At 44.0% G+C, this 26,307-nt stretch overlaps 1 protein-coding gene across 3 annotated transcripts; it reads left to right on the top strand.

Moving 5' to 3' along the window:
* LOC123993633 (LON peptidase N-terminal domain and RING finger protein 1-like) lies at positions 1-24,121 on the top strand. 3 transcript variants are annotated; one of them, XR_006831483.1, is made up of 12 exons: positions 1-697; positions 4,011-4,129; positions 7,833-7,955; positions 10,432-10,765; positions 10,949-11,024; positions 11,128-11,242; positions 12,203-12,324; positions 14,401-14,559; positions 14,747-14,909; positions 19,700-19,849; positions 19,994-22,246; positions 22,419-24,121. XR_006831483.1 is itself a non-coding variant. In XM_046295993.1 (11 exons), the coding sequence occupies exons 1-11, from the start codon at positions 400-402 to the stop codon at positions 20,141-20,143; spliced, it is 1,737 nt and encodes a 578-aa protein (XP_046151949.1). In that variant the 5' UTR covers positions 1-399; the 3' UTR covers positions 20,144-22,387. The 3 variants fall into 3 exon arrangements, 2 of the variants coding, with proteins under 2 accessions (XP_046151949.1, XP_046151948.1); XM_046295993.1 differs by lacking the exon at positions 22,419-24,121 and having other exon boundaries at positions 12,275-12,324; positions 19,994-22,387; XM_046295992.1 differs by lacking the exon at positions 22,419-24,121 and having other exon boundaries at positions 19,994-22,387.
* Positions 24,122-26,307: the final 2,186 nt, after the last annotated feature.

The raw sequence follows: 26,307 nt of genomic DNA, 5'->3' as shown, positions 1-26,307 counted from the left end.
CTATCCACACGATGCGCATTAGAGCAGGAAGCCTACTTCTCCCGGCTGTGCTTTTACAGTACGAGTGAGAAGTACGAGACGCGAAGAGACGATCGGACCTTCTGTTCATCATGATGCCAGGAAAGAGAAGACGTTACGTGGTGTTGTTCCAAACCAAATACTTTATGCTTGGAAAACGCATGTGAATGAATCGGAAGGGTTTTGTCAGTTGGAATTACACTAAGGTCTTTATGGTTGGATCTTGGGTTCCGCTAGCCTTTGTTTACTAAATCAGAGAGTCTAGCAGTCAGGTCATGTTAATCGGAGAAGAGTGTCCGTCGTTGCTTAGATGGTGATTAGATAGGGACTCAAACTGCTCCCGGACCGGCGGTGGTGACATAACCCCGCAACTGTGCCACCATGGATCTACTTGAGTGCCCAATATGCCTGTTTCTCATGTGTGAACCGGCCACCATGTCCTGTGGTCACACGTTCTGCCGGAGTTGCTTGGGGAACTACTTGTCATCCGGGTGTCCAGCCTGCAAGGAAATATTTAAACAGAGAGACGCCAAAAACATCAAGAACAACATCCTACTATTCAGTGTCATTGAGAAGTGCTGCCCAGAAGAGACGAGGATAAAGTGTCATATTCTGGAGAAACTCAAAACCAGCGAGTTCACAGAAGCTTTACGCATCTCGAATGAAGGGATACGACTAGGTAGGTTCCTAAAAATAATGTGTGAACTTGAGCACGTTTGGGAAAACATCTCCTTATGCAACCCTCGAGTAGGCTGCAGGACAGACCTATGATCAAATGTGTATGTTCGTTGTGTAAAATCGAATCCACCCACTTATAAAAGCCCCACACGACCCTAATTACGTAAATTTACCACAAACAGCTATTTGCCCGAAAAACCTCCAGCCAAGACGTATGAAATAAAATGTTGTTTAGATGAAATGATTTTGTCTTCAGTGCAATATAGACTACACAATCAAGCCCCCCTTGCAAAACGGTATTTTCCTGGTTAAATAAAATACTGTTGGAACTGCTACAATATGCTAGTGGTGTAGTGACCTGGCATCATTCAAGGCATTGAGCCCCACCTGTTTAATTTTTTTTTTTTGTGTGTGTGCTTGTTTTGCATGCTTTTTTGGCATGTACGTGTCAAGTATCAGTTTGCAAGCAATGTAAAAGCTCAGTGTTTTTGTTTAGTGTTATGTAGTGGCTTTGCTGGCATGTATCAACATTTTATTTTTGTTGAGTTTGCCCCACCGAGATTGCCACTGCCTGGCATGCACTCCTTCTTGTAGCCCATAGCCTGGTCACATAAGAGCCACATGGTGGGTGGGAGGCAGTACTGCAGTCACAGTTGTCCAACATTACCTAAAGAAACTGAGGTTGTCACCCTGCGCTTTCATACATTTGGCCATGTAGTGTATGTGGACCCCTGCTCGTCCAACATCTCATTACAAAATCATGTGCATTAATATGGAGTTGGTCACCCTTTTGCAGCTATAACAGCATCCACTCTTCTGAGAAGGCTTTCCACTAGATATTGGAACATTGCTGCTGGGACTTATTTCCATTCAGCCACAAGAGCATTAGTGAGGTCGGGCACTGATGTTGGGCGATTAGGCCTGGCTCGCAGTCGGGGTTCCAATTCATCCCAAAGGTGTTCGATGGGGTTGAGGTCAGGGCTCTGTGCAAGCCAGTCAAATTCTTCCACACTGATGTTAACAAACCAATTCTGTATGGACCTCGCTTTGTGCACAGGGGAATTGTCATGCTGAAACAGGAAAGGGCCTTCCCCAAACTGTTGCCACAAAGTTGGAAGCACAGAGTCATCTAAAATGTCACTGTATCCTGTGGTGTTAAGATTTCCCTTCACTGGAACTAAGGGGCCTAGCCTGAACCATGAAAAACAGCCCCAGACCATTATTCCTCATCCACCAAACTTTACAGTTGGCACTATGCATTCGGGCAAGTAGGGTACTCCTGGCATCCGCCAAACCCAGACTCGTCCGTCAGACTACCAGAGGGTGAAGCATAATTCATCACTCCAGTGAATGCGTTTCCACTGCTCCAGAGTCCAATGGCGGTGAGCTTTACACCACTCCAGCTAATGAGTGGCATTGTGCATGGTGATCTTAGACTTATGTGCGGCTGCTCGGCCATGGAAACCCATTTCATCTCCCGACGAACAGTTATTGTGCTGACGTTGCGTCCAGAGGCAGTTTGGAACTTGGTAGAGTGTTGCAACTGAGGACAGATGATTTTTATGTGCTTCAGCACTCGGCGGTCCCATTCTGTGAGCTTGTGTGGCCTACCACTTCGCAGCTGAGCCGTTGTTGCTCCTAGAATTTTCCAATTCATAATAGTAGTACTTACAGATGACGGAAACAGCTCTAGCAGGGCAGAAAGTTGACAAACTGACTCGTTGGAAAGGTAGCATCCTATGATGCTACCATGTCATGTTGAAAGTCACTGGTCTTACTGAAGAGCTCAATCTGCTGCCAATGTTTGTCAATGGAGGTGTGCTTAATTTTGTACACCTGTCAGCAATTTTGGGGTGTCCCCATACTTATGAAAGAATTAATGAATGACCAGGTGAATCCAGGTAAAAGCTATGATTCCTTATGGACGCCACCTGTTAATTCTACTTTAATCAGTGTAGATGAAGGGGAGGAGACGGGTCAAGAATGGCCCACCACCCAAAGGACATCCAGCCATCTTCACACAACTGTGGGAGGTATTGGAGTCAAAATGGACCAGCATCCCTGTGGAACGTTTTTGACACCTTGTAAATCAATCCCGCTGACGAATTGAGGCTGTTCTGAGGGTGAAGGTGTTCCTAATGTTGTGTACACTCAGTGTATATGTTGAAGAGGGGGGGGGGGGGCTCAAGGCTGCATCCCTGCCTCCCCCCCAAGAAGTGTGTGTGTGTGTGTGGGGGGGTGGAGAGGCTCAAATTGACTCATCTTGGCATGGAGTTCTACTATACAAATTGATGGAAAGCTGTTTTGGTGGAAAAACATACATTATAAAATCAATGTACACAAACAACCCAGCCAGACTTCTGTAACACTGGGTCCAGTGACGTGTAATCTGTTGTGAGTGGGTGACACACGTGCATGCACGCACCACACTCAAGTGGCTGTGTTATAAGCATTGGTTGGTGAGTCTTCGCTAATGTTCCTCTTTGCTATGGCCGGTCAGTAATGCCAGTAGTCTTCACACGTGACACTCCCCCAGAGAAGCACAGCAGTGTTTAGGAAGGTGACCAGGGTTACTTCTGAGGTGATAGGCACAGTTTCCTTCTCTTTCTTGTGGTGCATTTTTGTCATTGCTGGTTTTCCCCCCTGTTTGGAGTCGTGACAGCCTTATCCGGCGGCTGATTTGTTTCTGGGTGCTGAGATTAGATTGGTAGTAATGTGTAACAGACATGCAGAGGTGTGAGGGAGTTATGTTTCATAGTGAAGGCTCATACTAATGGTCTGTCGTTACATTCAATGTGGATCAACAGAGAATGAAACAACCTCCTATAAGAGTAAGTCTGTGACGAGTCTTTCTCCTCCACCCACCAGTAGTTTAATTGCTTTTCTGTCTGGTTTGTCATACTGGGGTTTCAGTGCACCAAACACTTTGCATAAATAACCGTTTCTACGCACCACACAGGACTATGCATGGCAGTTCTGGTTTTAATGCAACCCTGCTGTGCCATTGTTTTGATACACATAATCACATTATATTAATACTCTGCAGGCTTCGCTGTAAAACTAGTAGGTAGCATAGGGAAGGTCAGGGTATGAGATCAGATGTGCAATTTGTAGCAAGAATGGAGTTGGGTTGAGCTCATGTCACTTCAGGTTTTTGGGAGATGTCCAGTGTTATCTAATATTCCCTATGCATTGCAGTTGCAAGGGCAAATCGAACTAAACCCATTCTGACTGGGAAGCTGTCATACTACAATCACTGATAGTTCGATATAATTAACAGTGATCACTATCTCTTCCCTCCCTCCCTCGCCCAGCTCCTGGTGATGTGAGTCTGAAGGTGTGGAGAGCGGAAGCCAATATGGGACTGAGACTTTTCTCTGATGCCCTGAGAGACCTGGAAGACCTCTCCTGCGTTCACCCCAACTGGACAGAGGTAAGAAACACCATGTTATTAGTGCTATGTCAAATCAAATTTCAAATCAAATCAAATTAATTTATATAGCCCTTTGTACATCAGCTGATATCTCAAAGTGCTGTACAGAAACCCAGCCTAAAACCCCAAACTGCAAGAAATGCAGATGTAGAAGCACAGTGGCTAGGAAAAACTCCCTAGAAAGGCCAAAACCTAGGAAGAAACCTAGAGAGGAACCAGGCTATGTGGGGTGGCCAGTCCTCTTCTGGCTGTGCCGGGTGGAGATTATAACAGAACATGGCCAAGATGTTCAAATGTTCATAAATGACCAGCATGGTCAAATAATAATAATCACAGGCAGAACAGTTGAAACTGGAGCAGCAGCACGGCCAGGTGGACTGGGGACAGCAAGGAGTCATCATGTCAGGTAGTCCTGAGGCATGGTCCTAGGGCTCAGGTCCTCCGAGAGAGAGAAAGAAAGAGAAAGAGAGAATTAGAGAGAGCATACTTCGATTTACACAGGACACCGGATAGGACAAGAGAAGTACTCCAGATATAACAAACTGACCCTAGCCCCCGACACAAACTACTGCAGCATAAATACTGGAGGCTGAGACAGGAGGGGTCAGGAGACACTGTGGCGCCATCCGATAACACCCCCGGACAGTGCAAACAGGAAGGATATAAACCCACCCACTTTGGCAAAGCACAGCCCCCACACCACTAGAGGGATATCTTCAACCACCAACTTACCATCCTGAGACGAGGCCGAATATAGCCCACAAAGATCTCTTGGCACAAACCAAGGGGGGGGCGCCAACCCAGACAGGAAGATCACATCAGTGAATCAACCCACTCAAGCGACACACCCCTCCTAGGGACAGTATGAAAGAGCCCTAGTATGCCAGTGACTCAGCCCCTGTAATAGGGTTAGAGGCAGAGAATCCCAGTGGAAAGAGGGGAACCGGCCAGGCAGAGACAGCAAAGGCGGTTTGTTGCTCCAGAGCCTTTCCGTTCACCTTCCCACTCCTGGGCCAGACTACACTCAATGATATGACCCACTGAAGAGATGAGTCTTCAGTAAAGACTTAAAGGTTGAGACTGAGTTTGCGTCTCTCACATGGGTAGGCAGACATTCCATAACAATGGAGCTCTATGGGAGAAAGCCCTGCCTCCAGCTGTTTGCTTAGAAATTCTAGGGACAATTAGGAGGCCTGCATCTTGTGACTGTAGCGTATGTATAGGTATGTACGGCAGGACCAAATCAGAGAGATAGGTAGGAGCAGCCCATGTAATGCTTTGTAGGTTAGCAGTAAAACCTTGAAATCAGCACTTGCCTTAACAGGAAGCCAGTGTAGGGATGCTAGCACTGAAGTAATATGATACAATTTTTTGGGTCTAGTCAGGATTCTAGCAGCCGTATTTAGCACTAACTGAAGTTTATTTAGTGCTTTATCCAGGTAGCCGGAAAGTAGAGCATTGCAGTAGTCTAACCTAGAAGTGACAAAAGCATGGGTTCATTTTTCTGCATCATTTTTGGGCAGAATTTTTTTTTTTTTTTTTTTTTTTTGCAATGTTACATAGATGGAGAAAAGCTGTCCTTGAAACAGTCTTGGTATGTTCTCTGTTTTGTCAGAGTTTAAAAGTAGAAAGTCAGACCATACCAGGAGCGAGGAGGTGTTTGGACCGAGGTTACAGCATCTTCTGGTGTAACTGAAACGGGCCTGCCTAGGTGTCTATACGCCTGCTGCAGCTTCTACGTTTTCCCTTAATATCACTGTTTATTCCCCTTGAATGATCTGTCATCTATGGGTACATCTCAATAGTCTACTGTGTTTTCAGATCAGTTGTTGTCATAATAGGTCACCACCACGTACCAAATCAGACTGATTTAGATTTCTTGGCATATTTTCAGTTTCCTAGTGTGCTTCTGAAATGGCACCCTAATATCCTCTTCATAGTGTTTAACCAAACCCCTATGGGCCCTGGTCTAAAGTACTACACTAAATAGGGTGCCATTTTGGACACCATTCTAGTTTTGTGTGTCCTGGTTGTTTTCAGTTTCCTAGTGTGCTTCTGAAATGGCACCCTAATATCCTCTTCATAGTGTTTAACCAAACCCCTATGGGCCCTGGTCTAAAGTACTACACTAAATAGGGTGCCATTTTGGACACCATTCTAGTTTTGTGTGTCCTGGTTGTTTTCTCTGTGGCTGCTGCTGCTGATGGAGTGTGTCTGTAGAAGTGTACAGTATGTTGTGTCATTTGGGGCACATAGTGCAAACGGCTACTTATGTCATCATGTAACTGAATCATTGGACACTACTGGGTGGGTGAGTGCTATGACAGCTACGTGTTGTTGGCGGGACAGAAGCACCAGATCATCAGCAAACAGTAGACATTTGACTACTTAATATTTTTTTTTACCCCTTTTTCTCCCCAATTTCATGGTGTCCAATTGTTGTAGTAGCTACTATCTTGTCTCATCGCTACAACTCCCGTACGGGCTCGGGAGAGACGAAGGTTGAAAGTCATGCGTCCTCCGATACACAACCCAACCAAGCCGCACTGCTTCTTAACACAATGTGCATCCAACCCGGAAGCCAGCCTCACCAATGTGCCGGAGGAAACAAGCACTTTGCTAGCGCACACTGCGCCCAGCCTGCCACAGGAGTCGCTGGTGCGCGATGAGACAAGGACACCCCTCCCTAACCCGGGCGACGCTAGGCCAATTGTGCGTCGCCCCACAGACCTCCCGCCGGTTACGACAGAGCCTAGGCGCGAACCCAGGGACTCTGCTGGCGCTGCATTATAGCGCCCTCAACCACTGCGCCACCCGGGAGGCCCTTCCGTAGTGTATTTCTGTATTGTTTTAGTGATTCGTCATAGTGAAGGTGTAGGCTCAGGATTTCTGGGTCTATGTTTTTGGTTGGACAGGTTTCTCAATTTCTTTCTTAGGTTTTTGCATTCTTCATCAAATTTGTTATTGTTTTTAGTTTTCTGTTTGAAATGTTTAGATTTGATAGGGAAGCTGAGATCGGTGATAAAGTAGTCTGCAGTACTACTGCCAAGAGATGAGCTATATAGGTGTACCTACCATAGGAGTACCCTTGAAGTTTACCATTGTCTATATACATACCTTGCGTGTGACAGAGCTGCAGGAGTTGTGACCCGTTTTTGTTGGTTGTGTTGTGCCTAGGGGGGCATATGGGGGAGGGAATGCTGTTACCTCCAGGTAGGTGTTTGTCCCACTGTGTGCTGAAGGTGTCAGGTTCTTGTCCAGTTCTGGCATTTAGGTCACCACAGACTAGTACATTTACCTGGGGCTGGAAATGATTAATTCCCCCCTCCAGGATGGAGAAGCTGTCTTCATTAAACTATGGGGATTCCTGCGGGGGGATATAAGTAGCACACAGGAGGACATTTTTCTCTGTTCAGATCATTTCCTTTTGAATTTCTAGCCAAATATAATATAATATAAACTAGTTAGGTCTGCTCTATACCAAATTAGCATACCCCCTACCTGTTTCACACCTGGTTGTGTGGTGTATGGGCCTACAAGCTCTCTGTAACCTAGAGGGCAACCAGTGGGTCCGTCTCCTCCACAATGTTTCTTGTAGGATGACGATGTCTATGTTTCTGATTTCTTTGGGTCTCTCTCCGTCTCTCTCTATATCTAAGTCTCATTCTCATCCAGTATTCTCCCTCTTGTCTGTTCTCCCCAGGGTTTCCTTCGTAAAGGTAATGTGTTACTGGAGATGGGTCGTCAGTCTGAAGCCCTGATCCAGTTTCACCGCTGTCTCAAGCTACAGGCCGACTTCACTCCTGCCAAGAGCCAGATTAAAAAGGTCAGTAGCTATAGCCAACACTGACTGTCTCATTTACTAACTGGCTCATTTACTGACTGTTTACCAATCACTGTTCCAGTTACTTACTGACTATTTTTCCCTTACTGACTGTCGGCTTGACTGTGCTTTACTGGCTGTTTCACTGTTCCAGTTAGTCTTACTGACTGACTGTTTTCCACTCATTGACTGTCTGCCTGACTGCTTCACTGGCTCATTCAGTCTCATTAGCTTAGTGTGTCAGTGACTGCCTGGCTGAATGACTATGGGATCAGTTAAGGTTCTAGGAATGGGTGGTAGTTGCTGCTTCTAGGAATGCTTTAAGGACTGGAATTCCTTGGAACAGTGTTAGACAATCTCAACACGTACTGTATACTAAACTCAGCAACAAAACAAAAACGTCCTCACTGTCAACTGCGTTTATTTTCAGCATACTTCACATGTGTAAATATTTGTATGAACCTAACAAGATTCAACAACTGAGACCCTCCACCTCCAGACTGCAGGCCTCGGTGTAACCCTCATTCCTTCCACGACAAACGCGAATCTGACCATCATCCCTGTTGAGACAAAACCGTGACTCGTCAGAGAAGAGCACTTTTTGCCAGTCATGTCTGGTCCAGCGACGAGTGGGTTTGTGCTCATAGGCGACCTTGTTGCCGGTGATGTCTGGTGAGGACCTGCCTTACAACAGGCCTACAAGCCCTCGGTCCAGCCTCTCTCAGCCTATTGCGGACAGTCTGATCACTGATGGAGGGATTGTGCGTTCCTGGTGTAACTCAGGCAGTTGTTGTTGCCGTCCTGTACCTGTCCCGCAAGTGTGATGTTCAGCTGTACCGATCCTGTGCAGGTGTTGTTACACGTGGTCTGCCACTGCGAGTATGATCAGCTGTCTGTTCTGTCTCCCTGTAGCGCTGTCTTAGGTGTCTCACAGTACGGACATTGCAATTTATTGCCCTGGCCACATCTGCAGTCCTCATGCCTCCTTGCAGCATGCCTAAGGCATGTTCACGCAGATGAGCAGGGACCCTGGGCATCTTTCTTTTGGTGTTTTTCAGAGTCAGTAGAAAGGCCTCTTTAGTGTCCTAAGTTTTCATAAGTGTGACCTTAATTGCCAACTGTCTGTAAGCTGTTAGTGTCTTAACGACCGTTCCACAGGTGCATGTTCATGGTTCATTGAACAAGCATGGGGAAACATTGTTTAAACCCTTTACAATGAAGATCTGCCAAGTTATTTGGATTTTTACAAATTATCTTTGAAAGACAGGGTCCTGACAAAGGGATGTTTCTTTTTTTTGCTGATTTTATATACAGTAGGGGTGGGCAATGATTTCAACCCGAGGACCACATCGGATTTCAAAATTCAGATTTGTTTTTCAAAAGCAATTTGCGGGCCAGAAAAAGTTATTTGAAAATGTATTGATCCATTAGTGTTTCTACATGCTTTCTACCTAGTTTTAGACGTTCAAGAGTGTCCTGGAAGTTTATAAAATTCTCAAACCTCCCCTGGGCCGGATTGAATGGACTCGTGGGATGAATCTGGCTTGGGGGCCATATAACCGTATACCAAGAGCAAGGATTACTGACTGGGTGGGGTTATTCAAGGACCGGCTAGTATTGTAAATGCTATGATATGTCATGGAACACTGTCAGACGATCTACTAACACTTATGTGTGTCAGGTCAACTAAGGCGAGGGGTCATCTATGCTAGAAAAGGATATGACATGGGACAATATTAGGCAATTTAAACACTTCTACATAACTGCTAAATGGTCAGTTAGAGGGTCAGTTACAGTTGTAGGGTCAGTTGTAGGGTCAGTTGTAGGCTAACCTCAGGTTATCTGAGGTTGGATACGTTTTAGAAATGCAATGTCACAGAAGACAACCTAGTCATTTACATGTTCAGCCTAGTCATTTGCATGTTCAGCCTAGTCATTTGCATGTTCAGCCTAGTCATTTGCATGTTCAGCCTAGTCATTTACATGTTCAGCCTAGTCATTTGCATGTTCAGCCTAGTCATTTGCATGTTCAGCCTAGTCATTTGCATGTTCAGCCTAGTCATTTGCATGTTCAGCCTAGTCATTTGCATGTTCAGCCTAGTCATTTGCATGTTCAGCCTAGTCATTTGCATGTTCAGCCTAGTCATTTGCATGTTCAGCCTAGTCATTTGCATGTTCAGCCTAGTCATTTGCATGTTCAGCCTAGTCATTTGCATGTTCAGCCTAGTCATTTGCATGTTCAGCCTAGTCATTTGCATGTTCAGCCTAGTTATTTTGAAATATTCAGCAAGTTGTGGGTTTCTAAATGAATGGTTGATGGAATGATTGATTAAAGCCACATCTGATATTGTAGGATGAATTTTTTGTGGGCTAAGTTTATAATGATGGAACGTGTATTATGAAGTAACACTATAATGTTTTTAAATGATCGATGGGATGGATGGATAGATTGATCTGTGTGTATGTTTTCCCTGGTCAGATCCTGGAGACGGAGGGCATGTCAGTGCCTGAGGAGGTGCCCCAGATCCTCCAAGTGGTCTCAGAGTACCTCAGAGGCCACTGCCCCCCCATCACAATCCTGTTCCCTGAGACCCACACACACAGCCACACACACTGCCTCAACAAAAGCTTCCGATACCCTCAGGTGGAGGGGGCAGACGGGGACAAGAGAGGAGACTTGGAGACCGGGCCAAAGGTGAAACATGGGACCAGTACTGAGTGCTGTCTCAGTCTCTGTCAGGCCGTGTCCTTCCTCCCTACAGCAGAGGATGATGAGGAGATGATGAGGAGGAGGGAGGAGAGGCACAGCAGGGGTACATAGAACACACACACACACACACACACACACAGGAACACACACACACACACACACACACACACACACACACACACACACACACACACACACACACACACACACACACACACACACACACACAGGAAGAGAGAAGAGGACATGTAGATGGTTGATATTGGTTCTATGTTGTCTCCCTCAGGAGGCTGCCGTCTGGACCGAAGAGAATCTCTGAGTGTCCTCACTGTGTCTGACTTTGAATGTCCCCTCTGTATCAGGTTAGTAGTTTCCATAAGTGGTACATCCTGTGCAGTCTTGTGGTACTGTGTAGTTGTTGAGCAACTTGTGCTGTACTCTGATTTTAGTGCTGTACCTCTACAGGCTGTTCTATGAGCCAGTGACCACTCCCTGTGGACACACCTTCTGTAGGACCTGCCTCGAGAGAAGCCTCGACCACAACCTCCGCTGCGCCCTCTGCAAACAGCCACTACAGGAGGTAACTATGGCCTACGTAACTATGGCCTACGTAACTATGGCCTACGTAACTATGGCCTACGTAACTATGGCCTACGTAACTATGGCCTACGTAACTATGGCCTACGTAACTATGGCCTACGTAACAACATTGCTTTGCAAAAATATTCAGTATTCACATTTGTCAACAATCAACACAAAATACTATAATGTAGATGAGGAAGATGTTTTTTTAGTATAAGATAAATAAAACCTTAACTAAAATATAGTCACTGCATAAGTATTCAGACCCTTTGTTTAGGCAAGCCTAAATTACTCCTGTAAGGTCCCTACACAGATTCAACTACAATGATCAGGGAGCTTTTGGAAAGCCTCATAAAGATGGCCAGTGATTGGTAGATGGGTAACAATAACAAATCAGACATTGAATATCTCTTTTAAGGATGGTTAGGTGAATAATTATGCAGTGGATATATATATATATTAAACCACCCAGACACATCAAAGATATTGTCATTCTTCTGAACTGAGCTGCAGGACAGGAAGGAAACTGCTCAGGGATGTTTCCATGAGGCCATTGGGGATTTTAAAACGGCTACAGAGTCCGATGGCTATGATAGGAGAACTGAGGATGGATCAACAACATTGTAGTGACACCACAATAATGACCTAAATGACAGAGTGAAAAGAATAATACAAAAATACTGAATAAAATATTCCAAAACATGAATCTTGTATGCAGTAAGGTACAAAAGTAATACTGCTAAAAAATACACTTTTTGAATCCCACTTTGTAACCCAATAAAATGTAAAGAAATCCAAGCGGCCTGCATACTTTTGAAAGGCACTGTATGGACACTATTACATAACTAGGGCCTTTGTCTGTGTACATGGACTCAATCAGAAACACATTGTATATAACATCATAATGATGTTACTTTTCTTCCCAATAATGTGGAATCACTTCTTCTTTCCTGTGTAGTACTTTAAGAACAGTAAGTACAACCCCACGGTGCTGCTGCAGGAGATCATGTCTCACCTCTTCCCCCTGCAGCTGGATGAGAGGAAACAGGTCCACGAGACTGAGATGGCCGAACTATCCAAGTGAGTCCAGTCGCTGACGCACTGTAACCAGGGGTAAACGGAGGTCGGTTTGTTCTAGTTTCCCACAACGGTAACCTGGCACCCAATCTGATTTCTCTGTTTCATCTTTGACTGCAGCGTTCAGTCTGCTTTAACCAGGCTACCAAAATTGGCCCTTACCTGTAAAACGAGCTTTGGAACTATTTTGGTAGAAATTCTTAATGCCTGAATGAAATGAGACTGAAACGTGAAATCGTTGATGGGCTATCATATGCTCGACAGAATGAGCTTGGGGCGAGTTGACAACCTTAATGGTAACCATGGCAACGGGCATCAAGCTCCTCATACAGTAAAGATTAGACGTTGTGACCGTGAGGTTATTGGCAAAGCACCGCACAAGGCAACAACACCAGCTGCTGGACAAGAGCAACACTGAAACATGTATACAGTAGCAGTCAAAAGTTTGAACACCTACTCATTCAAGGGTTTATTTTTACTATTTTCTAAATTGTAGAATAATAGTGAAGACATCAACTATGAAATAATACTTATGGAATCATGTAGTAACCAAAAAAGTGTTAAACAAATAAAAATATATTTTATATTCAAAGTAGCCACCCTTTGCCTTGATGACAGCTTTTCACACTCTTGCCATTCACTCAACCAGCTTCACCTGGAATGATTTTCCATCAGTCTTGAAGGAGTTCCCACATATGCTGAGCACTTGTTTGCTGCTTTTCCATCACTCTGCGGTCCAACTCATCCCAAACCATCTCAATTGGGTTGAGGTCAGGTGATTGTGGAAGCCAGGTCATCTGATGCAGCACTCCATCACTCTCCTTCTTGGTCAAATAGCCCTTACACAAGCTGGAGGTGTGTTGGGTCATTGTCATGTTGAAAAACAAATGATAGTCCCACTAAGTGCAAACCAGATGGGATGGCATATCGCTCCAGAATGCTGTGGTAGCCATGCTGGTTAAGTGTGCCTTGAATTCTAAATAAATAACTGACAGTGTCACCAGCAAAGCACCCCCACGCCATCACACATCCTCCTCCATGCTTCACGGTGGGAACCATGCATGCGGAGAACATCCGTTCACCTACTCTGCGTCTCACAACGTCATAGCGGTTGGAAGCAGAAATCTCCAATTTAGACTCGTCAGACCAAAGGACAGATTTTCACCGGTCTAATGTCCATTGCTTGTGTTTTTTTGGCCCAAGCAAGTCTCTTCTTATTATTGGTGTCCTTTTAGTAGTGGTTTATTTGCAGCAATTCGACCATGAAGGCCCGATTCACGCAGGTTCCTCTGAACAGTTGATGTTGAGATGTGTCTGATACTTGTACTCTGTGAAGCATTTATTTGGGCTGCAATTTCTGAGGCTGGTAACTCTAATGAACTTATCCTCTGCAGCAGAGGTAACTCTGGGTCTTCCTTTCCTGTAGCGGTCCTCATGAGAGCCAGTTTCATCATGGAGCTTGATGGTTTTTGCGACTGCAAAAAGTTCTTGAAATTTTCCGCATTGAGTGATCTTCATGTCTTAATGTAATGATGGCCTGTCGTTTGTCTTTGCTTATTTGTGCTGTTCTTGCCATAATGTGGAGTTGGTCTTTTACCAAATAGGTCTATCTTCTGTATACCACCCCTACCTTGTCACAACACAACTGATTGGCTCAAACGCATTAGGAAGGAAAGAAATTCCACAAATTAACTTTTAACAGGGCACACCTGTTAATTGAAATTCATTCCAGGTGACTACCTCATGAAGCTGGTTGAGAGAATGCCAAGAGTGTGCAAAGCTTTCATCAAGGTGGCTACTTTGTTTAACACTTGTTGGGTTACTACCCATGTGTTATTTCATAGTTTTGATGTCTTCACTATATTATTTGACAAAATAGTAAAAATAAAGAAACCCTTGAATGAGTTGGTGAGTCCAAACTTTTGACTGTGTGTATTAAATACACACCACCTCAACACCACTGTTATCCTGATTAAATATATATTTGTCTTTCTCTGTATCCTCTCTTTTTTTCATCCTCTGTCACACTTTCTGCTTTCTCTCTGTCTCGCTCTCTGTTTCTCTCCCTCCATCCCCCAGTCTAACTAAGGACATCCCTATCTTTGTGTGTACGGTGGCATACCCGGGCGTGCCCTGTCCTCTCCACATCTTCGAGCCTCGTTACCGCCTCATGATGAGACGATGCATGGAGACGGGCACCAGGAAGTTTGGCATGTGCAGCTACGAACATGGAAAAGGGTGGGTCGTGGATGTATACAATCTGAAAATACTGGTATGAAAATGAACCCTGAGTGTATCTGGCTCTCTTCACCTTTTACACTACTATGCTGAGCCACACTGTGCTGGGGATCTGATTGTCTTTCACATTACCCTTTCAGCTTGCTTCCAACAACTCTCTGTCTGTGTGTCTCTGTGTATCCTCCAGATTTGCAGACTACGGCTGTATGCTGGAGATTCATAGCTTAGAGGTGTTGCCTGACGGTCGCTCGTATGTGGACTGTGTGGGAGGAAGTCGCTTCAGGGTTCTGAAGAGAAGACAGAGAGATGGATACCACACTGCTGATATAGAGTACATGGAGGACCACAAGGTACAATCCCAAACACACTGAAGAGAGCTAGATACCACACTGCTGATATAGAGTACATGGAGGACCACAAGGTTCAATCCCACACACACTGAAGAGTGCTAGATACCACACTGCTGATATAGAATACATGGAGGACCACAAGGGACAATCCCACACACACTGAAGAGAGCTAGATACCACACTGCTGATATAGAATACATGCAGGACCACCAGGTACAATCCCACACACACTGAAGAGAGCTAGATACCACACTGCTGATATAGAATACATGGAGGACCACAAGGTTCAATCCCACACACACTGAAGAGAGCTAGATACCACACTGCTGATATAGAATACATGGAGGACCACAAGGGACAATCCCACACACACTGAAGAGAGCTAGATACCACACTGCTGATATAGAATACATGGAGGACCACAAGGGACAATCCCACACACACTGAAGAGAGCTAGATACCACACTGCTGATATAGAATACATGCAGGACCACAAGGTAAGTGACCACAGGTTGTTCTAACCTAATCCTGGCCCTGGATGAACATCAAAGAAATGGGAAATACAGACATTGTCATCCTACTAGAAACATGGTATAAAGGAGATGGACCCACTGGTTGCCCTCTAGCTTACAGAGAGCTCGTAGTCCCATCCACCAAGCTACCAGGCGGGTGGTATAGAGGAGACGGACCCACTGGTTGCCCTCTAGGTTACAGAGAGCTGGTAGTCCCATCCACCAAGCTACCAGGCGGGTGGTATAGAGGAGACGGACCCACTGGTTGCCCTCTAGATTACAGAGAGCTGGTAGTCCCATCCACCAAGCTACCAGGTGGGTGGTATAGAGGAGACGGACCCACTGGTTGCCCTCTAGATTACAGAGAGCTGGTAGTCCCATCCACCAAGCTACCAGGTGGGTGGTATAGAGGAGACGGACCCACTGGTTGCCCTCTAGGTTACAGAGAGCTGGTAGTCCCACCCACCAAGCTACCAGGTGGGTGGTATAGAGGAGACGGACCCACTGGTTGCCCTCTAGGTTACAGAGAGCTGGTAGTCCCATCCACCAAGCTACCAGGTGGGTGGTATAGAGGAGACGGACCCACTGGTTGCCCTCTAGGTTACAGAGAGCTCGTAGTACCATCCACCAAGCTACCTGGTGTGAAACAAGGAAGAGACTGGGGGGGGGTGTATGCTAATTTCACCCACTCTATTAAATTAGTCAAATCTGGCTATAAATTAAAAAATAATTTATCTTAACAAAAATGTCCTTGTGTGCTAGCTATATTCCCCCCCCCAGTAGAATCCCCATACTTTAACGATGACAGCTTCTCCATCATAGAAGGGGAGAGCAACCATTTCCAAGCCCAGGGACATGTACAACTCTGTGGCGACCTAGTAAATTCCACAACTGGACAAGAACCTGACCCTCTCAGAACAAACTCCTACCTGGAGGCGACAGCATACTCTCCCAAATATGCCCCCCTAGACACAACTATGACAAAACAACCAACAAAAATGGGTCACAACTCCTGCAGCTCTGTCACACGCTGGGTCTGTACATAGTCAATGGTAGGCTTCAAGTTGACTCCTATGGTACACCTATCCATTGACCGTAGTACTGTAGATGACTTTATCACTGAGTCTCTGTGTTCAGAGTCAGCCCACTGACACCCCTATCAGACCACAGCAAAATCACAGTCTACTTGAACAGAGCAATACTCAATCACGAGGCATCAAAGCTGAGGAAACTGCATACTATAAAGAAACACTAATGATGGAAGGAAAGTAGTGTAGAAACCTACCAAAAAACAATTAGGCAACAACAAATTCAATCCCTTTCAGGCAACTTCCTGGACATAATGTTTCACTGTAATTGTGAAGGTGTAAACTTGTCCGTAGAAAACCAAAACAGTATATTTTACCTCTCGGCTTCCCTATCAAATCAAAAATTGTCAAGCAGACAACTTAAGAAAATGAACAACAATGACAAATGGTTTGATGGAAGATTGCAAAAACATTAGAAAGGAATTGATCAACCAGAACCTGAGCCTACATCTTCACTATGGTGAATCACTAAAACAATACAGAATTACACTACAGAAAATGAAGGAACAGCACGTCAGAAATCAGCTCAATGTAATTTAAAAATCCATAGAATGTAACCACTTCTGGGAAAATTGGAACACACTAATCAAAAACCAACACGAGTCATCTATCCCAAATAGAGATGCATGGATAAACCACTTCTCCAATCTTTTTGGTCCCATATCAAAAATATATACATGATCAAATGCAAATATTAGAATCAACTATTAAAGACTACCAGAACCCACTGGATTCTCCAAGTACATTACTACAGGACAAAATACAAACCCTCCAACGCCAAAAGGCCTGTGGTGTTGATGGTATCCTCAGTGAAATGATCAAATATACAGACCACCAATTCCAATTGGCTATACTAAAACTCTTTAACATCATCCTCAGCTCTGGCATCTTCTCCAATATTTGGAAACGAGGACTGATGACCCCAGTCCACAAAAGTGGAGACCGATTTGATCCCAATAACTACCATGAGATATGTCAACAGCAACCTTGGGAAAATCCTCTGCATTATCATTAACAGCAGACTTGCACATCTCCTCGATGAAAACAATGTACAGAGCAAATGTCAAATTGTCTTTTTATCAAATTACCGTACGACAGATCACATATTCACCCTGTACACCTTGTTCGACTAACAAACATAACTCTTCTCATGCTTTGTTGATTTCAAAAAAGCTTTTGACTCAATTTGGCACGAGGGTCTGCTATTCAAATGGATGGAAAATGGTTTTGGGGAAAAAAATACAATATTATAAAATCCATGTACACAAACAACAAGTGTGCTGTTACTATGCGTTTCCCCCCAATTTTATGCATCAATGAATTGGTGAGGGCATTAGAACAGTCTGCAGCACCCGGCCTCACCCTACTAGAATCTGAAGTCAAATGTCTACTGTTTGCTGATGATCTGGTTTCTGTCACCAACTGTTAATATCATTTCATAATTCCAATATGTTTTCATTAATTGAATTCACTTAGTCTATTTTATGAGAATATGTACGATTCTTATTTGCATAAAATAGACAGAGACCAGTCTTATCAAAATTAGATAATAGTATTTATTCTCGAGCTCTCTGCCATGTAACCACGAACAACAGTTTATATACAACATATGACATCATAGGAGGAAAAACGTTTTATAACCTATCAACCAGGACACAACAAAGTTGAAAAGTTAATTCCAACCCAGTAGCTCGCTCACTCCAGACACACACTTATCTAGATTAACTTCTGGAATGGTCACCTTCATCCATCACTATTTAGAAGACCGTTTCAGATCATGGAAAACTCAGGAAAACACTCTCTGCCTTATCTAAACATCCCAGAGCTAAGTTGAGTCGGTTCAACCATAGGTTAATGACCCTTTTTGCTTACTTAAAAACCTATTCCAGACAGGTTGGAGAAGACTGGAATTGTGGTATTTATTTAATTTAATTAGCCCCTGTTTCATGCTCCACAATCCCTTCCATATGAATTAATATTGTTTATATCTGAGTTTCATTAGTTATAGTTCTATTTAAAATGTAGATATTGTTTATTCATAATATTCCTAACACCAACCAAGGAGGGCCTGCAGCAGCACCTAGATCTTTTGCACAGATTCTGTCAGACATGGGCCCTGACAGTGAATCTCAGTAAAAAAATAAAATATTATGGTGTTCTGAAAAAGGTCCAGTTACCAGGACCACCATTACAAATGCCATCTAGACACCATTGCCATAGAGCACAAGAAATGATTCATACCTCAACCTAAACATCAGCACCACAGGTAACTTCCATGAAGCTGTGAACAATCTGAGAGACAAGGCAAGAAGGGCCTTCAACGCCATCAAAAGGAAAATGCAATTCGACATACCAATTAGATCTGGCTAAAAGTACTTGAATCAGTTATTGAACCCAATTGCCCTTTTATGGTTGTGAGGTCTGGGGTCTGCTCACCAACCAAGAATGAACTAAATGGGACAAACACCAAACTGAGACTCTGCATGCAGAATTCCCCAAAAATATCCTATGTGTACAATGTAAAACACCAAATAATGTATGCAGAGCAGAATTGGGCCGATATCCACTAATTATCAAAGTCCATAAAAGAAATGTTAAATTCCACCACCACCTAAAAGGAAATGATTCCCAAACATTCATTGCAAAGCCTCACCTACAGAGAAATTAACCTGGAGAAGAGCCCCCTAAGCGAGCTGGTACCAAGCCCCCTCCCTAAAAAAATAAATAGTCTATCTCTGAGAGATATAAGATCAGGATTACATTTTTTCACTGAAGTCTCCATAGATAATTCCCTACATGTTTTCGACTGTTAACGGGGACCTTCAGATGAGTTTTGTGAGGCCTCTGGGTGTCCAAGAGCTTGTACCTGGTCGGGAGAGTTTCCATACAGGGGTCATAATAGTCTTTGGCCAAACCGTTCGGACTCTAATTACTTTCGGGATGTCTCATGGTCTGACAAACACCGCTCTACCTCTGTCACCGTTCACTGCCAAATTGGCCTGATGCGATGGATTGAGATGCATCCAGTCTAAATAAACATATCTCTAGCTCACACTGACAGATTTTTATGGGGATTTTTGAATGCTGCTAATTAGATTTCCACAGGGGTTCGGACATTGACCTTAGTGGGTTAAAGGTTTGAAGAGAATCAATTGTATTTTGCGTTGAGAATCTCCTCCTTTGTTTCTAGGCTGAGGGGTCAGAGTTGGAGTTATTGCAGAGCCTCCATGACAGTGTGTATGAGCAGGCCCAGGACTGGTACACACTCCTCAACACACAGCTCAGAGAACAGATCAGCAGACAGTATGGAACCATGCCTGACAAGGATAACAACATGCAGGTACACACAGACACATGGACCTTGCCGATCACTTCCAGACCAGCACTCATCTAGTATCGAAAATCTCTGGTATCTCCCCATCTCTCTCCTCTCTCTCTTCCTGTCTCTCTCTCTCCTTTTTATCTCCCTGTCTCTCTCCATCAGGCCTCCAACAACGGTCCAGCGTGGTGTTGGTGGTTGTTGTCAGTTCTCCAGCTGGATCCTGCCTACCAGACGACCGTCCTGTCCCTGCCCTCCCTCAACGACCGCCTGGGACACCTGCGCATGGTTCTGGGGTACTTCTCCCAGAGCTAGAGAAGAGGAGGAGATGAAGGGATACAGCTATACTGGGCTTTCTGCTGCATATCCAGTACTCTACACAGAGGAGAGGATCAGCTCTACAGACTGGATAATGTGAAACATCACACACACACCCACTAATATATCACTCACACACAGATCCCACATACACTACCTGTCAGGCCCACTCCCCACCCCTGTATCTTCAGCAAGATGTTACTGGGTTTAGAGCCTGTCGCCATGGAGATCATATGTCCTAGCTTGAACCCATTTTACCTGGCCAAGAGCAGAAAGAGATTGTTTAATCACTTACATGAATAATGTATTTGTTCGTAGATGCATCATAGGTAAAAATCAGATTGAATCAAAGGTGCTTTTTGGGTGAAACTAGCTTGAAATACTTGAAACTATACTGTTTCTTGTTTGTGTCCAGCTCGCTAATAATCACTCAAATTAAAGATAGACGGTCACGAACGATGGATATATTGGATATATATATCTCTTGTAAATTTTGACAGCAAAGAAATTGAACACATTTTCATTGCGGCCTTCCGGACCTCGTTGAAGACCGAATGCAGCACCCGGGGCAAAATAAGTGTGACATCCCTGCAGTATAAGGTTCAACTCAAACTGTTCTGATTCTTGCCAAGGGATGTAAACCTGGTGGTAATGTCTCAGATAACCACTAGGTGTCCCTGTTCTCACTGTTTCCCTTATCAGCCAAGCATAAAGAACACTGCCATGGCAACTGACCCTCATGCATGACATAACCAGCCATCTCAGAATCAGATCTGATTCCTATGGCTGTAAAGTGCTTGAAGAAAAGCCATTTAGAAAAGTGTCACAGATCGCTCTGTCTTGCAGAGCTGAAAACTTGATTTCCTTGGTAACGCACAATATGCTATTTATAAGGCTTGGGTTAAAGTTATATATAGTTTATAATAATCATATTGTATTTTTTAGGGGTTCTTTAAAACCTTGGGAAGCTACTATATTGTGACAAACACAGTCAGCAGCCATTTTGAGTGACTCGCGCGACAGTATAATTACTATTGCAGTTACTGTATCTTCACTGCCTTGTTACCAATATTGAGTAGGATGTAATATTAGTGTGTTATTGCAGTAATGATCTATTATGAAACATTGAAACATAAAAAGGCGCCGCCTGGGTGAAAATAATAATATTTCAGAGTAATGTGAATTAAAGCTGCTGAAGCCTGACTTCTCTTTAGTGTTTGAAGATGTATTGAACAGGGTTCCACCCCAAATGGCACCCTAATCACTTCATTGTGCACTACCTTTGATCAGGTCCGCTATAGGACTGCGGTGAAAAAGTAGTGCACTATATAGGGAATAGGGTGCTATTTGGGATTCAGACCCAGGTCTTTGTTAAAGAAGGTGGAAAAAGACAACAGGTGGTACAGCTTAGCTGTTCTACACATGTGTAAACAGGTGTGTTCTGTACACATGCATATGTATGTATGCACAGGATGCTGGTGCACCTTAATTGGTGAGAATGGGCTCGTGGTAATACCTGAAGTGGAATCAGTGGAATGGTGTCAAATACAGTAAACATGGCTTCCAGGTGTTTGAATCCGTTTAATTAGCTCTGTTCCAGACATTATGATGAGCCGTTCTCCTCACAGCAGCTTCCTGTATGTAAACAGTCTTTGGATAGCAGTCCTCCCTCTGACAACACAAACAAGTTGATGCTTTGTTGGACAGTAGAGGTGTGTGTGTGTGTGTGTGTGTGTGTGTGTGTGTGTGTGTATTGAAGAGACTACCTGTGTAATATGACATCTACCACTCCTGAGTTCAAATAGTATGGGTTTTCTTTCAAATGCTTGAGTTGCACTTTATTGAGTTTGCCTGACGCAATAGTCCCAAAAGTGCACACCATGTCTATCAGTCTCAGTCAATCGTTCAAAGTATTTGGAAATAAATAAATCAAATAATATTTCCTTTAACCTGGTAGCTTTCACACCCACAGGAAGGACAGAAAGGAGTTGGCCTCCCTAGCCCATCCCAGGCTCCCACTGCCCCCTGTAGCGCCCCCTACCTATGTGGCCCTCTCACCACTAGTGTTGGGGACTACAGTACCTGACCACCCACTAGGAGGTGACTACAGTGCCTGGCCACCCACTAGGAGGTGACTACAGTGCCTGGCCACCCACTAGGAGGTGACTACAGTGCCTGGCCACCCACTAGGAGGTGACTACAGTGCCTGGCCACCCACTAGGAGGTGACTACAGTGCCTGGCCACCCCCAGTGCCTGGCCACCCACTAGGAGGTGACTACAGTGCCTGGCCACCCACTAGGAGGTGACTACAGTGCCTGGCCACCCACTAGGAGGTGACTACAGTGCCTGGCCACCCACTAGGAGGTGACTACAGTGCCTGGCCACCCACTAGGAGGGGACTACAGTGCCTGGCCACCCACTAGGAGGGGACTACAGTGCCTGGCCACCCACTAGGAGGGGACTACAGTGCCTGGCCACCCACTAGGAGGCAGCATTTTGTGTTTGTGCAGAAGGGAATAGACAAACATTGTTGATTTTCTTTTTTGAATTTATTAGTGCCACATTCCATCGAATGTTGAAACTGCAAATCTTAACATGATTTACTAACACACAGGCTTGAACTGGGTGAAAACATACACAAGCTGTATTTTTCTACTATAATAATTGTGCCATAGATACTGTTATTGTGTGTTTTTATTTAGAGATTTAGTTGTATTCAGTAATGAAATGTTTATTAAGATTACAGCCAACCTTCGTCTTAAGCGTTGTAATTAATTCCCCATGTTTTCTATCCGCTGGACAGTGAAGGACCAGCTACCACCTCACACATTAGATTGACCTCATTGTTTTTCACAGACCGGTGACTCAGCATTGTAACTCGCCTGTTTATAGACTACAGTAGTGTAGCTATAATATAGATAATAACCCTCTGTGATTGGACTGACCTGTGTGTGCTAGATTTTGGAGGGTCACATTTTAAAGGCCTGACATTACGCATGACGATACCCCTCCAAAGGACAGACAGACAAATGGACGGATGGTTGGGCACAGGTGCAGGCCGGGCCTCGGCCCCAGGTTATTCTGGCCTCTGACTTATCCCCTAACATTTTCCCTCTAACATCGCTGAGGAAGGCCTGCCTTTTGTTAGTTTGGCTTCAGTTGGTTCAGTTGGACATGGTTGATGCTGACACTCCTGAAAAGCGCTTTTTGAGCTGGTTTAGGCAGGTCATCTAAGTAAAAACCAATCTGACCGGCTATGTACAGTTCAGTACCCACACAGAACCTTAGAACCCACACCAGCTTTCTGAATACGCGCAATACAGTAATGATCATGAGGTCCAGTGTAGACTGACTCTAAAGTTCAGATTTTGACAGGATCACTACAGATCACTGGCTGTCAGACATGTACAAGAAGTGTGTATAGAAGTCTTCAGCTGATTGTTGGCCGATGGAAACATTAAAAAGACTTGAGGTCCAATCAAAAACATTGATCACGTTACACTTCGGCCATCTTGAATTCCCCTGGCTAATTCGACTCAAAGGGACTTTGATCAGGAACAGGCATAAGTCTACTTGTTTTATCCTCATAGTTGATTACGATGTACATGAGAACAGGTAGCGATCAGTGTCTGTGCTCTATTCAGGAACCAGACTTGACTTTTAAAATGAACAACTGGGTGGAAATTGACTACAGTTGACTTGTCCTTGATTGAGGCGACTCCCCTCTCGTGTATGATTTATTATTGGAGAAGAAGACTTCTATTCTTGCACAGTATAATAGATCTGCATGACCTGTTTCCTCAAATGTTCAGCAGTGGTATCCATGTTATTTATTCTGACTTCATCATAGTATTTTATTTTCTCCCTTCCCTTTTTTTCTTTCTTTTGAATGTTCAGTTGTGTAGCTACACACAGACAGGAATGTTCAGGTGTGTAGGTACACACAGACAGGAATGTTCAGTTGTGTAGCTACACACAGACAGGAATGTTCAGTTGTGTAGCTACACACAGACAGGAATGTTCAGGTGTGTAGGTACACACAGACAGGAATGTTCAGTTGTGTAGGTACACACAGACAGGAATGTTCAGTTGTGTAGGTACACACAGACAGGAATGTTCAGTTGTGTAGGTACACACAGACAGGAATGTTCAGTTGTGTAGCTACACACAGACAGGAATGTTCAGTTGTGTAGCTACACACAGACAGGAATGTTCAGTTGTGTAGCTACACACAGACAGGAATGTTCAGTTGTGTAGCTACACACAGACAGGAATGTTCAGTTGTGTAGCTACACACAGACAGGAATGTTCAGTTGTGTAGCTACACACAGATAGGAATGTTCAGTTGTGTAGGTACACGCAGACAGGAATGTTCAGGTGTGTAGCTACACGCAGACAGGAATGTTCAGTTGTGTAGCTACACGCAGACAGGTGTGTTGTACTGCTTCCATACTACATTGCTTCATACTAAGTATCTAGGACAGTAGTGTGGATATTGGATCAGAACCAATGATTGGGAATGATTTTGACACATAAGGACACAAGTCATCAGAGACTTCAGTTTATTTAGTGTTCCCTGGCCAGTGTAGTTCTATCCAATGAGATGTATACATTAAATGGTAGAGAAATGTATTGGCCAGGAAGCCATTCTAGCCTACTACACTACTGTCTGTCTAAACAGTTGATATTTATACACCCCTCTTCTGTTGTGTACAAGCTGCCTGGCAACCGATGATGAACCGTAAAACACTTTATGGATTTATTTGCTTCAAATATCCCTGGATGAAGATGTTTAAATGTTAATATTATAAATAAAGTTATTCAAATGAAATTGTATGTTATGTTTTTTAAAATACATTTGATTGATTCATTGTTTGTTTGAATGATATTTTGATCATTGGCAATCAAATGTTACCCAGAAACCCTTGGAGTGGAGACGTCCAGGCAGACATCGTTGAGTGGCATCGACTGATGTAACCTGGAAAATCTTGCCTTGATCCGAGTGAGGACATTGGTCAATTGCCTATGCTCCTGATAGGAGCCAATGGCTTAAATAAAGTCAAATGTACATTTATTGATCTATCAGGAAGTGGAGTAGAGTTATTATATTATTCCCATAATATTTTTTTCATGCTCAACAGTTTCTCGTGTGAATCAAGAACGTTCCACCACCCAAAGGACATCCAGCCAACTTGACACAACTGTGGGTGACATTGGCGTCAACATGGACCAGCATCCCTGTGGAATGCTTTTGACAGCTTATAAAATCCACCCCCTTGACGAATTGAGGCAGTTCTAAGGGCAAAGGGGGGTGCATCTCAATATTAAGGTCTTTCCTAAGGTTTTGCACACTCTGTGTATATCCTCTGTAGCTCAGTTGGTAGTGTGGCGTTTGCCACACTGTGTTCTTTTCCCGGGACCACCCACATGTTAAAATGCATGTATGCAGGCATGCCTATAATCCACTTTGGATAAAAGCGTCTGCTAAATAGCATTTAATATTATTATGTTAGAATCTCTCTCAAATGTATACAGATGTAATGACCAAAGCCCCCACCAGAGGTCAGTGTGTAGCTATGGATGGACAGCTGGAGTTCCATGGAACAGGAAGTAGAGCGAATTACACTGTTGAAGTGAACAGTTGTTCAAGAGCGAGCAGTAGTAATGGTGTCTTTTTGTAAGCATTAACTCCTCCATGGGTTGTTGGACAAAGCCTATGGGAAAATGGATGGAGTTTTTGTAGGGTTTTTGGATAAACGCTGAATATGAAGTCTGTTAAACACAGGATTAGGAGATATTATACATCTTTTTTGTTCTATGATATACTCTTCCTCAGCTAACATTACTTTTTTGTGAATTTTTAACCATTTCTGTAATAAAAACATTCACAGAGAGCACATAAAGGCTTCCTAATTAATGAACGTCATTTTAACTGACTGACATTACCTCATAGAATAAAACGTAGAAGGTCTAAGCCTGTTAACTTTATTTTTGGTGTTCCAAAACCATATTCTTTCCCCATTAATTTTCCCCATAGGAATAGCTGAATGAACCAGATGTATCTTATTTCTGGTTTGGGGACTACAAACTGGCTAGCTCTATTCAAGAGAGTCAACATAAAGCCAAATCAAACCACTTGCAGTGCATTTTACATGAAGTG

The sequence above is a fragment of the Oncorhynchus gorbuscha genome, linkage group LG13 (assembly GCF_021184085.1).
Source record: "Oncorhynchus gorbuscha isolate QuinsamMale2020 ecotype Even-year linkage group LG13, OgorEven_v1.0, whole genome shotgun sequence".
Classification (NCBI taxonomy): Eukaryota; Metazoa; Chordata; class Actinopteri; order Salmoniformes; family Salmonidae; genus Oncorhynchus; species Oncorhynchus gorbuscha.
Note: the sequence above shows the minus strand (reverse complement) of the source record. Positions and strands in the feature narration are given on the sequence as shown.